We start from the raw sequence: 15467 nt of genomic DNA on the forward strand, positions 1-15467 counted from the left end.
TTTTCTAATATTTCTTTAAAAAATTTTGATATTTCTTTTTATGACTCTCCTAAATAAGGAATTTTATGCGGTAGAATTTTAAATTTTATTGTGTGTCCAAGTATTGCCTACAAATCTTATATCCAACCACACCAAAATAGAACGAACAGAATTACAGTAAGGTCCATAAAATTTAAGATTTTTAGTTTTTTTTTTAAAACTTTTTTCCATTCATTTATATATTATTATTATTTTTATATAGATTTTAGTTAATGATTTTGACATTCTGGAATCCACAATCCCCAGTCTATGTGTTGCAAGCCTTGCAAGTTGTAAGTTCAACTCGTCCCCTACTCCTTTCCTTTAAAGGCAACTATGTTCGTGATTTTTATTTCTACTTGTATACATCACTTTAGATTTAAAAAGTATAAATATAAACAAGTCGAACAAAATATTAAAAGTTCATAAATAGTTTCATTTAATTTGATTCGAATACAAGTCAAGCATAAACTCATCCCCAAACTAAATTAAATGTTTAAACTTTGGTTATTTTCTTGTCAAATAAGCCCAAAGTTCTTTTTTTCTTCTCACAAAAAAAAGAAAAAAAGAAAAGAAAATACAAACAAACAAACTTCTTCATGAGTTACTTAAGTAATGTATTCTTTCCCCATATATGGTAAACATTATGACTAAAATATTTTATCCCCTCCACATCTATACTAACAATTAATAAATATTTTCTCAAAAAAATTAATAACTAAAATATTGTTAAAATTATTTAGTCATTTTTACCCCTCACAAATAATTAATAATTAAATTATAGTTAAAATTATATTATTTCAATTTATTTGATAGAATAATTTTCATTTATAAAACTATAAAAATTAGATTCATCCATATTGAATTCTTAAAAATTTTAGACAATGTTTACTACAAAGTGAATTATTTTTATTATCAATAGATTACAAATAATAATATGATGTCATAAAAACTTATTTACAAATGTAGAAATTCAATCTCAAGTTATGTATAAACATATATTTACATATAACAAATATAACATGAAATATACTTAAATCAAACCTCATACTCACGAGCTTATTTATGAACACATTATTATATTTGAATTTGTCACATTTAATAGTTGAGTTTAAAAATGAGCTTGAACTTTACTCTTTGCTAAATAAGTAAATGTAATTTTTTTTTTCCTTGAACCAAACCAAAATTGTTTACGAACAACACAATTCATTTATAACCCTAACTAAAAGATATAATAGATTTTTTTTTTATAAAATTTTAAAAAGAGCAAGGGCCACATAATTTATTTTTTAGTTTTTCCAAATCAAAATTTTGAATCAAGAAATATAAGATCTAGATTGTATTTTTTTTTTTCTTTTTTCCCTTTTTATTTTAAGATTGTCTTCCTTTAATTTTTTCTCAAACTATCGGGAAAAAAAACAGAGAAAAGGAAAGGTTTTTAGTCCCCAAAGGCAAAAAGCCTCATCAGTAATGTTTCTTCTTTTTTAATTGGTTATTCATAATTTTATACCAAAAACAAGGAGGGAAAAACTCAAGAAAGGCTAACTACAGGGACGTCGATAACAGGATTCGAACCTGCGCAGGCAAAGCCCAACAGATTTCGAGTCTGTCTCCTTAACCACTCGGACATATCGACCCGCTGGTTCCGCTTCGATGAAAACATAATTATTTGACAACATTCCAATGAGTTGGGAATATACGGGTTCCTATTCCAACATGATCCATTGTTGGGCAAAGAGATGGATCTATCAATGGGACCAGCACCCACTGAAATAGTTGGTCCAAAAACCACTCTTAAAAAAAGCCATATGGCATTTTAGTCATTACGCTTAACTTTTTAGAGAGAGAGTAAAATAATGGCATAGTGGGTGCACAGCTATAGAGATTTGCAGCGATGAACATGGAATGAGAGGAGGGAAGCCAGGAAGAAAGAAAGCTTGATTCTTAAGTTTCAAAGAAAATCACAAATATACACAATAAACTATTGCTATTTTTTCTCTAAGTAAGATATATGTATATTTTTATAGGAATGTCAGGTAGAGCTTAGTGGTCACTAGTCTCTCTCTCTCTCTCTCTCACACAGTCCAACTGTTTTTTTCTTTTCTGATATATTAATTCAACAAGTCTTATATTATATATCTTGCTTCTCTGTCTTATTATCCACCTTGTTGCCTTTTTTGTATTTTTTTACACTCTTTCTGAGTCTTTGTCTCTGTATCCCAGTTGAGAACCCCATTGCTCTCATGCACCAGTTTGAGTAATACACTAATACCATAGTACCCACCTCGTTGCAGCAGCAAAGTCAGTTTATCTCTTTGTGTTTGTCTTCTTTCTCATCTCAGAATATGTCTCTGTCTGCACCTCCTCACTTCCCATTTGGCCACCTCATGTCTCTGTCTCTGTCTCTATTGGGTTGTTAAAGTTTTTTTTTCTATTCTTTTCTTTTCTTTTCTTTCTGATGCAACTTCCAAAAAAGGAATCTTGATTTGAGTTGGGCTTTTCTTATATTATAATGGAAATTTTCTGTGATCTTGAAGTGGATGTCAATGGGGAAGAGACTTTCATGGTGGACAAGGTACTTTTCATGCTATACTTCTCTATTTCTTTGTTTTCAAAATATTTTTCTTTCTGCCAATTATTACTGTAAAATGCCATGTTTACTCCCAAGCCTCAACTTTTGTTCTATTAGTTTGGTTAACTATGCTTCAACTGAGTTTCATCTGTGTAATTGCTTCTTCTACATTTAATTCCCAATGCTATTCACATATGTGCTGATCTGAGTTTTTTCTTGTTTTTGTGGTAACTTGTTCTGATTTTGTTTTAACTGTAGAATTATAGCTAATTATATCATTTTTTTTTTCTTTTTTTGATTATTATGCGTGTGTCAAAGGCAGAATTTATGCCATTTTTTTTGGTCATTAGTTTTACATTTTCCTGATTCGTACGTTCCCTTGCAATTTGTTTTTTTTTTTTTTTTTGGTTGGTTTTTTCCCTTATTCTTCACGGTGTCCTCCTCAATGCCTTAAATGATTATAAATGTGTCTCTCCCGTCCACCATTAAATTTGCACCTAATAAAGCAGTGATGTGGGACATAGGTTCATAGCTTTCCTTCATGTATTATGGCTGCTTGCTATCAAGTTAACGACAAGGCATTCTGTATTGCTTGTTTTCTCATTTAATGCTGTTGTTATGGGTCTGAAATGTTCTCACCTTTATTTGCTTTATTCACTCCTTTTAAGAAGACAAAGGGTTGCTTTCCTAGCATTTATTACTTCTTTTTATCCGTTCTTTTGCTGGGGCAATTAGAAGGCATCTTTTACCTGTTGTCCTCAAAAATTTATTGTCTCTAACGATCTCTGCGAGCTTTTTTGCAGGGGTTTGATGTAGAATCTTCCTTTTAATCTCACTTTTTTGTTTTAAAATCATTCAATGAGTCCATTCTTTTGGTTGGTTTACTTAAAGTATTGTGAAAGGTTTCATTGTTAAATGATTGATGGTTGTCCTTATTATATCTCCTGTGGTACATGTTAGTCAGTTTGAACCTGCTATACTTGGTTTTAATTTCTTTTAGTTTTTTTACAGTGATAAATATTCTGTATCTTTTATGGGAGGGCATTGATGTTGGCTTGTTCTTTTATTCAAGAATTGTATTAATTTTGATATTTCTGATTTAACTCTATTTCCTGATGGCCTTTGCAGAAAATTATTACTTCATATTCGGGTAGATTGAGCAAATTATTTGGTAAGACAAAAGGTACCACGAGAAATCTTAAAGTGATTTTCCATGACTTTCCTGGAGGAGCAGAGAGTTTTGAGCTCATGTCTAGGTTCTGTTACAACAATGGCAAGACTCAAATAAGTCCTTACAATATATGCCTCCTGCATTGTGCTGCACAATTCATGGAAATGAACAATTCCATCTCTGGAACCCATAATTTATTAGAACAAACAGATAAATCACTTAAGGAGATCAACTATTGGACATGGTCCGAGCTTTTGATTGCTTTGAAGCAATGTCAGGATCTTCTTCCAGATGTGAATTCTTCAGTCATACTTCAGAAATGCTTGGATTCTCTTGTCGGCAGGCTGGCTTTGACTAATGAAGCAAGTCCATGTCCATCTACTTCTTCCCCGGACAGCTCTGGGTTTCGGTTTTCTTGCGACACTAAAAGCACTGAGAGTGTAAAGACCAGCTCCTCTCGAGCAACTTGGTGGTATGAAGATCTTTTGATTCTGGGTCCTAATCTGGTTGAAATGTTGGTAAAATCAATGGTCGAACGAAAGTTTAACCATGTCATCATTAGTAGGTTCCTCTTTTATTATCATAAGTCAAAGTTTTATACTGCCACATCTGATGAGAAGCGAAAAATTGTAGAAACTGTGATTGATAAGCTTTATACTCTTGATTGGAGCTCTGTTTCTTACAAGAGTTTATTTCGGATTCTTCGAGTTTCTATGAGTTTGAACATAAACAAAAGCAGCAAGAATAAATTGGAGAGTATGATTGGTTCACAGTTGGATCAAGCAACATTAGATAATCTGCTTGTTCCTTCTCCCTATGGGATTAATTACTTATATGATGTAAATCTTGTCCTGAGATTTCTGAAAGCATTTCTAAATGGAAGAAGCAGTCAATTATCTGCTATACGATTGAGGAAAGTTGCAAGCCTGATGGATTTGTATATGGCAGAAGTAGCCCCAGATCCTTGTTTAAAACCTTCAAAGTTCCAGGCTGTAGCCATGGCCCTGCCTGATTCAGCTAGGGACTCTTATGATGAACTTTACCGAGCTATGGACATGTATCTAGAGGTAGTACTTGATCTCAAAAACTTCTTAGGGTTGCAAATTATGTATCTTTTTATAGCGTATCATTCTTTAAGTACTATCAAAATATTGGATAGTGAGTTTAATAATTTTCTCATGCATATTTTGTTAAGTGTTAATTTGACATAGGAACATATATACAACCATTGAATTCTAGTTGGATCCAATAGCTTATAAACTTGATTTTTTTTTTTTTTTTTTCAAATCCAACACTTTCTTATCGGGTGTGTTTGGATTAAATCTATTTTTTCATAGGTACATGCAGGATTGCCAGATGAAGATAAGTTAAAGATATGTTGTGCATTGAATTATGAGAAGCTCTCAGCTGAAATTTGCGTACACCTTTCTCAGAACACAAAATTTCCATCAAAAGCTACTGTCCAAGGTGTTGTTTCTCAGCAGTACAAACTCAAAAGCCTACTCCAAGGAAAGAAAATTTCTCAACAGGACTCTGATTTGTCCTGTACTTCGATTGAAATTAGAAGCAAGGGAAAGAAAGATGAAACCAGTGAACAAGTTGTGCTTTATGCTGGGAAACTTGATGTTATATCTGATAATGAGAGACTCAAAGCACATTTGCAAGGAATGCAATGGAGGGTTATGGAATTGGAAAAAGTTTGTAGAAAAATGCAAACGCAGATGGCAAAGATCATGAAATCAAGAGTATCAAGCCAAGGTCATTCAAGATCCTTGCCCAGACTTTGTTCATGATGCAACTTTTGCATATTATTTGCATTGCTGATGTAATTTATATTTGTATAGCAAGGGGAATGTTTTTTTCTTTTGGGGGTGTTTTAACACTTTTCCTTTCTTTTCTACAAAGCTAAATTTGGGGAGAGTAGTTTCTTTTACAGAGATTGAGATCATGTTGTACAGTCAAGGGAAAAGAAAGAATAGTGAATTTTTCTCTATAATGTTGTGAGAGAGATTTCAAGGTGAAGTCCTTTTCATTGTAATTTTGAGGTGGTCTTTGTTGTTAAGTCTTTTTCCATGTGACACGGATATGGAGGCAACTGTAGTCTGTAGTGCAAGTTGTCAAATGGTCTGCATGAATGGCAAATGGAATAATTCTAAGGCTATGCATGATTATGGAAATCAAATTTATGACAAAACACTATCAAAAAAAAAAAAAAAAAAATTCATGAGCAAACTACCCACGCTTAATTAATTGTAGAAATGATCCCCTTTGCCTATTTACTAGCATCATCAGTGAATTTGCTTTATTAAGTTTTGATATATTGATAGTTGGAGTTGAGAGAAGTGAAAACTGAATGTCACAATTTGAAAGGGCCAGCCATAGGACTAGGCCACTTAGGCCACAGCGTAGGGCCCCTATTCGTGGAAGGCCTCAAATTTTTGGGACAAAAATTTATATATATATATTTTTAAAAAAATTGGAGATATGGGAAAAAAAATTAGTTTTATAATTTTCCTCCACTTTCAAGAAGTCCCAAGGTATTAAGTAATGCTAGAGTTTTACAAACTATTTTACAACATTTTTACAAACTGTTGTTGTAACTAACTTCTTACTGGTTCTCATTTGAACCCATCGATAACATCACTTTTTTATTTACCTATAATCATTCTTCACATCATCAATTTGTAAAAGAATTTGTATCTCTAGCATTTTCCTTTACTAATATATGTGTCACTAATCACAAGAAATAATTCAGATAGGAAAATGCTAGAAATATTATTTATTTTATTTGAAAATTTTACAAATTGATGTGACAATTAATATGATATGGGGACATCAATAACCTATTAAATATATTTTTGAATTATTTGTTGTGATTAATGATATGTTGTAAAATTTATAATATCCCTGACATCATTTCATTCAAATATTTGTATATTATCTTCTTAAAGTGTCATTAATCACATTCATTTTTACATTGTTTGAATTTTTTTTTTTTAGTAAAATTTGTTATATCTTTAGCATTTCTCCCCAAAAAAGCATATTACAAAATAAAAGGAATAAGTTTTTGTTATAAAAAATTATGATATTAAATACTAGTTAAATATTATTTAAGTAATAACAAAAATATCTCATTTAAATATATGCCTCCAAATTGGTTAGCGGCCCTGTTTGATACACTAGAAGATATAAACCATGGCTCTGGCATGTTAATGCTAAGTTGATTTATCATAGGTTTTCAACAATCAGTCAACTAATAGAACAAAACAAAAATTAAAAATGGCAATTTGATAATATGGTCAATGTAGCAGTTGACTTGTCCTGGAAAAAAAAATTGAAGAGCAATGGAAGTACCAAGCATCATGATGGGGATCTCCAACCACTCCTGAATGTAGCCTACAAACCGAGATCAACAATTGTACTGATTCTTATCCCCTTTATGAACTAATGATAGCATATTGCTACCAATCAAACAGCAAAACCCAGCTATACATGGAAGAATTTTCATCGATTAGGTGAATTATAAGGCTGTCCCAGCAATAATAAGTTATGTATTAAAAAATAAGGTCTGGATAACAATTTTTTTTAGTATATTTGTTAATGGATTATCTTTTTAAAAAATTTAATATCATTTTCATGAAAAATTTTAAAAAAATTGTCAAAAATATCAATTACTTTTTTCCTTCACCTTAAAAAGTTTCTAAAAATATATATTTTAAACCAATAACTTAATACATCCGTTAATTTTTCTTAATTTTTTTTTTAATATACTTGGAGGAATTAGAAAGAAACAGAACAGCCCTACTTCCCTTCCACTTGTTTTCCCTTGCTCCACTCTGAGCAACAAAATGACCTGCAATGGTAAGGCCAATGTACAGAAGCACCGCAAAGTAGGGCAACCTTTGACCTTGATATACAAAAGTGTTCACCATGACCATCTAACAGCCCATGTACCCCAACCCCACATGAAGCAAGCATTAAGAATTTTATAAGTGTGACCTTTAATCATGGAAACCTGATATATACTGCATTTGGTGTACCTCGAATTCCTCATTTCCTCTGAAGCATGGCATGCACAATATGTTTTCAGTATGTATCACTATTCACTTCTTTAAACGAATATTCGCACCGACTATGTCACAAAAGAAGCCGGTGCCATGGCCCATGTACAGCCCACGCTTTGTGGGGGCCAATATATGTTTAAACATTTTTAGAGGTAACAAGATCCATTTGGCAAGAGAATAACATCATTTGGTTGGTAGAAATACGGGTTGAAAAATATGTAAGAATATGTGTAATATTATTTTAATATTAAAAATTATTTTTTAAATAATCGTACTAAATACTTTCTAAAAGTGTTATAAAAATTAAATGATGTTATTCAAATCATACATACTATATTAAAAATTAAAAAAAGAAAAGAAAAAAAATATTGTCTAAGGTAGTAAGAGCATTCTCATCAAAGTTTTTAAAAATTTTAGCATTTAGCATATCAAAAAGTTACTTTATCAATTTTAACTACTCATTTTACAATACACTCAACATCAAAAGTTCTATTTTTTTACCATTTCATTTAAAATAATATAAACTACTCATTAAATAATAAAAATATACACAAATCATATTTTCCACCACAAATATTAAAATAATAATTTTTTTTAAAGATTGGAGCTATAGTAAACTTTCATCTCCCAGTTTCTTTTTTTTCTTTTTTTAGTTTAACATATTTGTTGTAGCTTGTTTTTTGGTGTTTTTTACAAACTTGATATTAAAATTTAGCATTTATAATATTTATCATTGTTATTGAGAATGCTCTAAGTTGCAAAAGGTGAGTGAGAAATGCAATTATTTGTCTCATTTTTGCAATCTCATAACATTATCGTTTTTATTTTTGAAAAAGGAGCTCGCAGGTATGGTAAAGTACCATCTAGAGGTAACACTCATAAATTTTTACCATTCAGCAAAAAAAAAAAAAAATCATAAATTTTTATCAAAAGAGGAGCTTTTATTTTATTTTTATTTTTTTAATTTCTACAGACAACAGGTTTCTCTTTAGTAAAAGCCGAAAGAATAGTTCACTCCGTGCTCACCGCGTGGCTGCGTAGACAACAGGTTTCTCGTGGAGCACAAGTACACAACCACTGGTCTTCACGTAATAGGCCTCGTGACCCGTGGTCTTTATTTCACGAGATAAGGCTTTTTTTTCTTTTTTTTTTCTTTTTTGCATATATATATATATATATATATATATATATATATATATATAGATATATTATCTCTTGTAAAATTATACAAATATAACTTTGAATCCATCTCAAATAAAAAATAATGCTATTAGTTTTGTCAAAAGTTAATTTATTCAATCCCAATTTACTTCTAAAAAAAGAATTTAATTCCAGCCACATTTACAATACTAGTGCGTGGCAAGTCATGATGGGTGAGTGTCTAGCCAAATTTTTGTGTTGGTGGGTCAAACTCAAAAAACGTAAAAAAAAAAAAAAATAGTTTTGATACGAAAATCAATTTTTTTAGTTTTTTTTTTTATTTTTCATTAAGAGTTTCTAAAATTATATAATAAACTAATATCTTTAGGGTATTAGTTAATTTTTTCATTTTAATAATTATGTTTTTAAAATTCATATATGTAAGTAAGAACTATAAATTTTTTTGAAGATCAAGATCCAATGTAATACCTTGTAACTAGGGTATTGTGTAAGATGCAATTACTCCTTTCAATTTTACAATTTTTCTTTTTACCATTTCACTTTTAACTTTTTAACTTCTTTTAATATTATTTATTTATATAATAACTGAGATGGAAGGCAATTACATATGTTGCAATACCCAGATCTTATCAATTCTTCTTTCAGTCCTTACACATTGTTTTTCCTCTAAACTAGTTCCCTTTCTTTTTCTTTTTTTTAAATATTTAATGGGCCAGGTATTTTTTTTCCCTCCTAAATTAGTAGATAAATAAATAAAAGCACACACATTCCATAGTCAAATTTTTTGCTTCCACCGAAAGTTTTTAGAGTTGGTGATTTATTTATTTGTTTATTTTTTGATAAGAGAGTACGTGGCTTTAATTCCGGCGATTGTAGAAGCAGCAGCTAAAAAACACATTGAACATAGCGTTCCCTGCATTAAATACCTCAAACGGAAGTATTAGTTTGAGTAATGCAGGATGTTTTTCTATTAATAATTTAATAGGGTAATATTATTTTGGATCAAATAATATGTGTTCAGTTCAGACCTTGGGAATTGGGAGTGGAGGTCGAGTGACGTCTAAGAAAAAAGATTGCAGCATTTCATTTACGTTCTCTTGGTTCCAGCGAATTACCCTTAAAAAATCAAGTCTACCTTATTCCATGACTCATCGTTTTCAAGGAGAAATGCAATGCCCAAAGTACAAACTCAAAAGTCATTTATATATATAACTAACTTCATTTGATTCAGCCAAAAAAAAAAAAAAACTTCATTTGGATTAGCATCCTCTTTTGTACGCTAATGTCTTCTTTCATGTTTGATCATTTCTTTCCAGTTGCACACATGTTGATGTTGAGTCAAATGAAATTGTGGGATATGCTTATTCATTTTTTGTTTTTTTACTTTTTTTTTTCTTCACTTCCATATATAAATTGGAATTGGAACTTATCATGCCCAACTTTATAACCTAAACACTACATAATTTCTATTTGAGAACAACTTATTTAACCATTTTGCTTAAAACTTTTTAACTAAAAGTAACGTATACTCATATCTTGAAATTTTGAAAAACTGTACATAAAAACTAAAAATTGAAGCTAATATCAAACAGACAAATAACTCCAATTTAAAGAGGTCAAGGTCAAGTGATTTTTCTATATTGTATATGTTCACTCTAAAACAAGGTAGTCAATACCGTACCGGTACCGGCCGTACTGGCCGATATGTACCGTACCGGTACGCATTCTGGTATTAAAAGGTTAACGTTTCGTATCGGTTTAAATATCGGTCATTACCGCCCATATCAGCCAATTTCAAGCAATACCAGGCGTATTGGCTAGTATATAAATTTTTTTTATAAAGTTTTGTAATTTTTGAATTTTTGTTAGGGCAGAATGGTAACTTATTTGCATTAACTTATTAATATTATTTGTTTTCTTAGTATGTAATGAACAATTAAGTTTTCTATTATTTATATTGTGTTTTTTTTTTCTTTTAATTGATACTAAAGTCTAAAATCATGAATAGTTTGTTCTGAATTAAGGAAATGTTTTATGGTAAACTTTTATATTTGTTATAATGCGCGCGCGCACACACACATATTTATAAATATAAAAAAAATAACGGTAAACTCGAAACGGTACACTAATATTGACCGGTACCGAAATATATCATTTTACTGGTCAAACCGGTACAACTTCTGGTACGAGATTGACTCCCTTGCTCTAAAATGATAACCCCAACCTAGAAATTTGATGCCAAAATCTCAATAACATGAAATAGTAAACCAAATAATCTTGTAACCAAATTGCAGAAAAACTCCATTTTTTTTTCTAACAAACTAATAGTTAATTCGTTTTAACCCCTAACCAAAACCCTTAGGTTACTCGAGTTCAAAAAAAAAAAAAAAAAAAAAACCCTTAGGTTACTCTAGAACCCAAATTCATCAATGGCTTGTTATCAAATAATATTATAGAAATAACAAAAAAAAAATTCTACAAAATCCTACGTATACCTTCTCTTTAGAAACTAGAATTAATAGAAAGAAGAAACTTTTAGTTCTTACCCGTACTTTAAATAGTTAAAGATTCGCATTTCTCTTGCCACTTAATTTGTAGAAAAACAACTTAAGAATAGAGGACTAGAGGACCCTTATGCCCTTCTAAACCCTAGGTTTTCTCTCCTCGTCGCTCCACCTCTCAAAACGTTCTTTATAATTATTATTTACTTTTTTTGTTTTTTGAGAGAGAGAGAGAGAGATACCAAAGGGAGGTTGATCTTGATCTCAACAGATAAATAACCTCGTATTTGGATTTCTACATACTCCTTAAACCCAACTAAGTTTTTTTTTTTTTTTTTTTTTTTCTGAGAATCAAACCCAACTAAGTTGCTAATTAAAATTTTAAAACCAATTTAATAAACAGTTTTTTTCCGGATTTACAGTAACATTACAAATTGAAGGCCCCAAGATCAAGACAAATTGAAGAGAGAATAAGACCATTCCGACCATGGGCTAATATAGAAGCCATGGCCTATGGCCTTTGAACGGGCCTAGACCTTGGAAAGTTAAGTTGATTAGTGAATAGTGATCACTCATGGCCTGCTATTCGAAGAATTCCAAATAATTCCATCACTCCATGGTTGTTGTGGGACTTTGATGTTCTAATCCTTCTATGATCCTATCCTATCTCCTACTCCTATGTATATGACAAGAATCTTAGGGTCCATTTGGATTGAGAGGGAGTGGAGAGGAGTATAGTAGACTTAGCTAAAAACAGGCCAATTTTGCTCTACGTTACTCTACTCTCCTCCCTATATTTCCTTCATAATCCAAACAGACTATTAAAGATTATATGTTGATAATATGGCTCATAATTTCCAAAATACCCTCAAAAGGGATTTTCCTTTCCTAAGTACAAAAGTACATATTCGCATTTCGCGGTAAGTGATTCTATGTTTAGCTATATAGTTTTTAAAAAAAAAAAAGGAAAATAAAGCCCAATAAAATCAACAGCTAATTCACTAACAATGTTTCTCCAATATTGTTGTTCTCAATTAGTAAAATTAGCTTGTAACTCCATGCATTTGCATGGATATACTTAAAAAATATATATTAAGATGTATAGTATAATTCTTACATATACAATTTAAATATTATTGATAGTCATTCTTATATAATTTTTTAACTCTTTAAAAAGTCTTGTAAGAATATTATTTGGTAGAAAATGTAAATTGTCCTTTTTTTTATATTCATTAATTTTAGACTATTTGGTTTTTGTATGCAATAACTCACTTGGATAGATATTTATAATATGTTCTCATATTTGACTCCAAAATTAAGAAATAAAATTCTCTCTAAAAATAAATAATTTAGGACGCGCAAAATTGGATTTCAATTGTAAAATCTAATTGGATTTCTCTAAGCTTTGTCTATCAATATATACTAATGTGTAACTCCGTGCATACGCACGAGTGCATTAAAAAACAATCACAATTATATATATAAGATATGTTCAAGTTACTCCTAGTATATCCCTACAAGAGTTATACTTTTTTTTAAACAGTAAATTTATGAGAGATCCAATGGATAAAAACAAAACACCATTATCCATTACAACATTAAATACTTAATTAATAATCTCCTCCTTATTAAATATTTCTTATGTCTCTTTTTCTCCCTCCTTATTAAGTTTTTCTTTCCATTTTCTTTGCAACTTCTCCTACCTGAATGTCACTTTCCTTATACCTGTTTTACAAAATGTTCAAGCAAAAATATTCATGGCAGGAGCTGCAAATGGCATCAGACAACTAAATGAGGAGAGAGAATGGTATTATGAGCACTCCAACAAATCATCCCAGAATATCACTTCATCGTAGATTATAAGTATGCATTACCACCTGCTTAAATTTACAATTATGCAGTTTTCTTGTGCTATGTTTTGGGACATTATCACTTAATATAGATTGAATTTTGTTTTACACGTTGAAAATTTACATATAAATAAGGTTCTTCAGATTTGCCTTGACATATTGAGAATTTACCTTGACCTTTGTCTTGAGGATATTTACAAGGGTATCTTTCTTTAACATGGAGAATGAAAGCAAGAATTAGTAAATCTGTCATTCTTTGAAAATATTGCTGTGACATTCAGTATCTCATTACATGCATGGTGATTGATTTCAATATAGTAAAATGGCTAAAGTATTCGTCTTACCAAATTAACTTTTGCTTCATTGAGCTAATAGCCTAAGGAAATATTGACACATTTTTATGAAGACTATTATAACCATTAAATATATCTTAAACATAGTCTGAGGTGGTTGGACCATAAACCATGTAAAATTAACAGATGCTGCAGAAATTGTGAGGCAAGTAATTTTTTAATCTACTTCACTATCTAGTTAGTACCTTCATCTTTTATTATTCTTCTCATATATTGATTATTAATTTTTGCAGTTATGCTCAAAGACGAGGGATCAATGTATTGGGTGAAATTGATGTTCCTGCACATGCTCGCTCATGGTAGCTACTACCTCTGCCAAGTCTCATTGTAGTCTAATTTCAATGTGTGAAGAAGAGAAAAAAAAAAAAAAAAAAAAGACTTCCTTAACAAAATCTATTTATTCCTTATACTCAGTACTTTGAATTTATCCTTTCTGTTTCTTGTTCTGCATTTTACAAACTTTCCTTTATTGTTCTTTTCCTGTCTAATCAACCTTTCTGCTTTTTGAAACTACCTCTTCCATTATTGATTGACATCTTAATTCTTTTGATTAACATTAATTTCTAATTGGCATTTCGGCCTGGTGTTTTTTTTTTTCTTCTACTGGCAACTTGGAGAGAGAGAGAGAGAGAGAGAGAGAGAGAGAGAGAGAGAGTCAAACATCAAACATTTTTAGGATTAGAGATAGGTTTAGAATGTAACAAATGAAGGTAATTAATAAGATTTTAATAAGAATATTTGTAATAATGATGGGTTTATTTTACTGTTGGATCTACTTAAATTCAACGCTTTAAAGAGTTACACCAGCTCTCTCTCTCTCTCTCTCTCTCTCTCTCTCTCTCTCTCTCTCTCTCTCTCTCTCTCTCTATATATATATATATATATATATATATATATATATATATATATATATATATACATACAAGTTACATCTTTTTTAAACCGTAGATTTTTAAAAGATTTAACAATAAAAAAAGTCATTAAATATTACTGCTTTCTACCTTATTATCTAATTAATGCTAGCATTTTTTCTCTCTCCCTCTCTCTTTAAATTCAACTATTTAAAAAATGTGTAACTCTTTAGAGTTACATCATGTGTAACTTGAACCCCTCTCTCTCTCTCTCTACATATTTATTGCTTTCCAAAAGATAATATTTAGTTTTACACAATGTAACCAAAAAATCTCATTTTCTCTATATTCACAATTACTACCAAATACAAGAGTCACCTTTCTTTTTTTTCTTCTTTCTTTTTTTTACGGTGAAGATGGAAGTATATACTTGTGTAAACAAAATACAAAGAAAAAACTGGGTCTGAACACAGGGGCCACCCCGGTAGGCCGTGGCTGCCAAACACCAATAAACAAAACAAAAAGAAAAGTTCCATAATAAAAAAACCTTCCAATTGCTCCTTAAAAAAATTAAAAACCAATACTAATCTGAGCCTATCATACACTAAACAAAATATCAATTTTTTTAATTGCATTCTACAATATCAACATTTTAATAGAAACATATAAAAATATAAATTTTTTAACAAACCAACGCAATTATTATATCGAGTGCGACATATGAATTTTTTTTTTTTTTCGTTTTTTTATTAGACTGCGTTGAAGCAGCAAGTCCAGACAGAAGGTCTACCTTTCAAAATTTCAATTGCTTGGTGACGAGAAGGGAGGCTTGCTTGTTTAGAGTATGATAGGTGATGATGCCTAAAAGATCAACAGTAAGCTGCTAGTACTCCCCCGATTTGAAGCAACACCTGCGAAGAAAAAAA

The 15467-nt window shown here is 30.6% G+C and overlaps 1 protein-coding gene and 1 non-coding gene across 3 annotated transcripts; one reads left to right on the forward strand and one right to left on the reverse strand.

The window, feature by feature from the left end:
• Positions 1-1572: 1572 nt before the first annotated feature.
• On the reverse strand, positions 1573-1654 carry TRNAS-CGA (transfer RNA serine (anticodon CGA)). Its single transcript has one exon. It is a non-coding gene; the product is annotated as a tRNA-Ser (tRNA).
• A 170-nt stretch (positions 1655-1824) lies between these two features.
• Positions 1825-5922, forward strand: LOC142638789 (BTB/POZ domain-containing protein At3g22104). 2 transcript variants are annotated; one of them, XM_075812855.1, is made up of 3 exons: positions 1825-2593; positions 3719-4828; positions 5099-5922. In XM_075812855.1, exons 1-3 carry the CDS (start codon positions 2531-2533, stop codon positions 5552-5554), a joined length of 1629 nt encoding a protein of 542 aa, XP_075668970.1. In that variant the 5' UTR covers positions 1825-2530; the 3' UTR covers positions 5555-5922. The 2 variants fall into 2 exon arrangements, with proteins under 2 accessions (XP_075668970.1, XP_075668971.1); XM_075812856.1 differs by lacking the exon at positions 1825-2593 and adding an exon at positions 3238-3545.
• The last annotated feature ends 9545 nt before the right edge of the window (positions 5923-15467 follow it).

This window comes from Castanea sativa, chromosome 6 (assembly GCF_040712315.1).
Source record: "Castanea sativa cultivar Marrone di Chiusa Pesio chromosome 6, ASM4071231v1".
Lineage (NCBI taxonomy): Eukaryota > Viridiplantae > Streptophyta > Magnoliopsida > Fagales > Fagaceae > Castanea > Castanea sativa.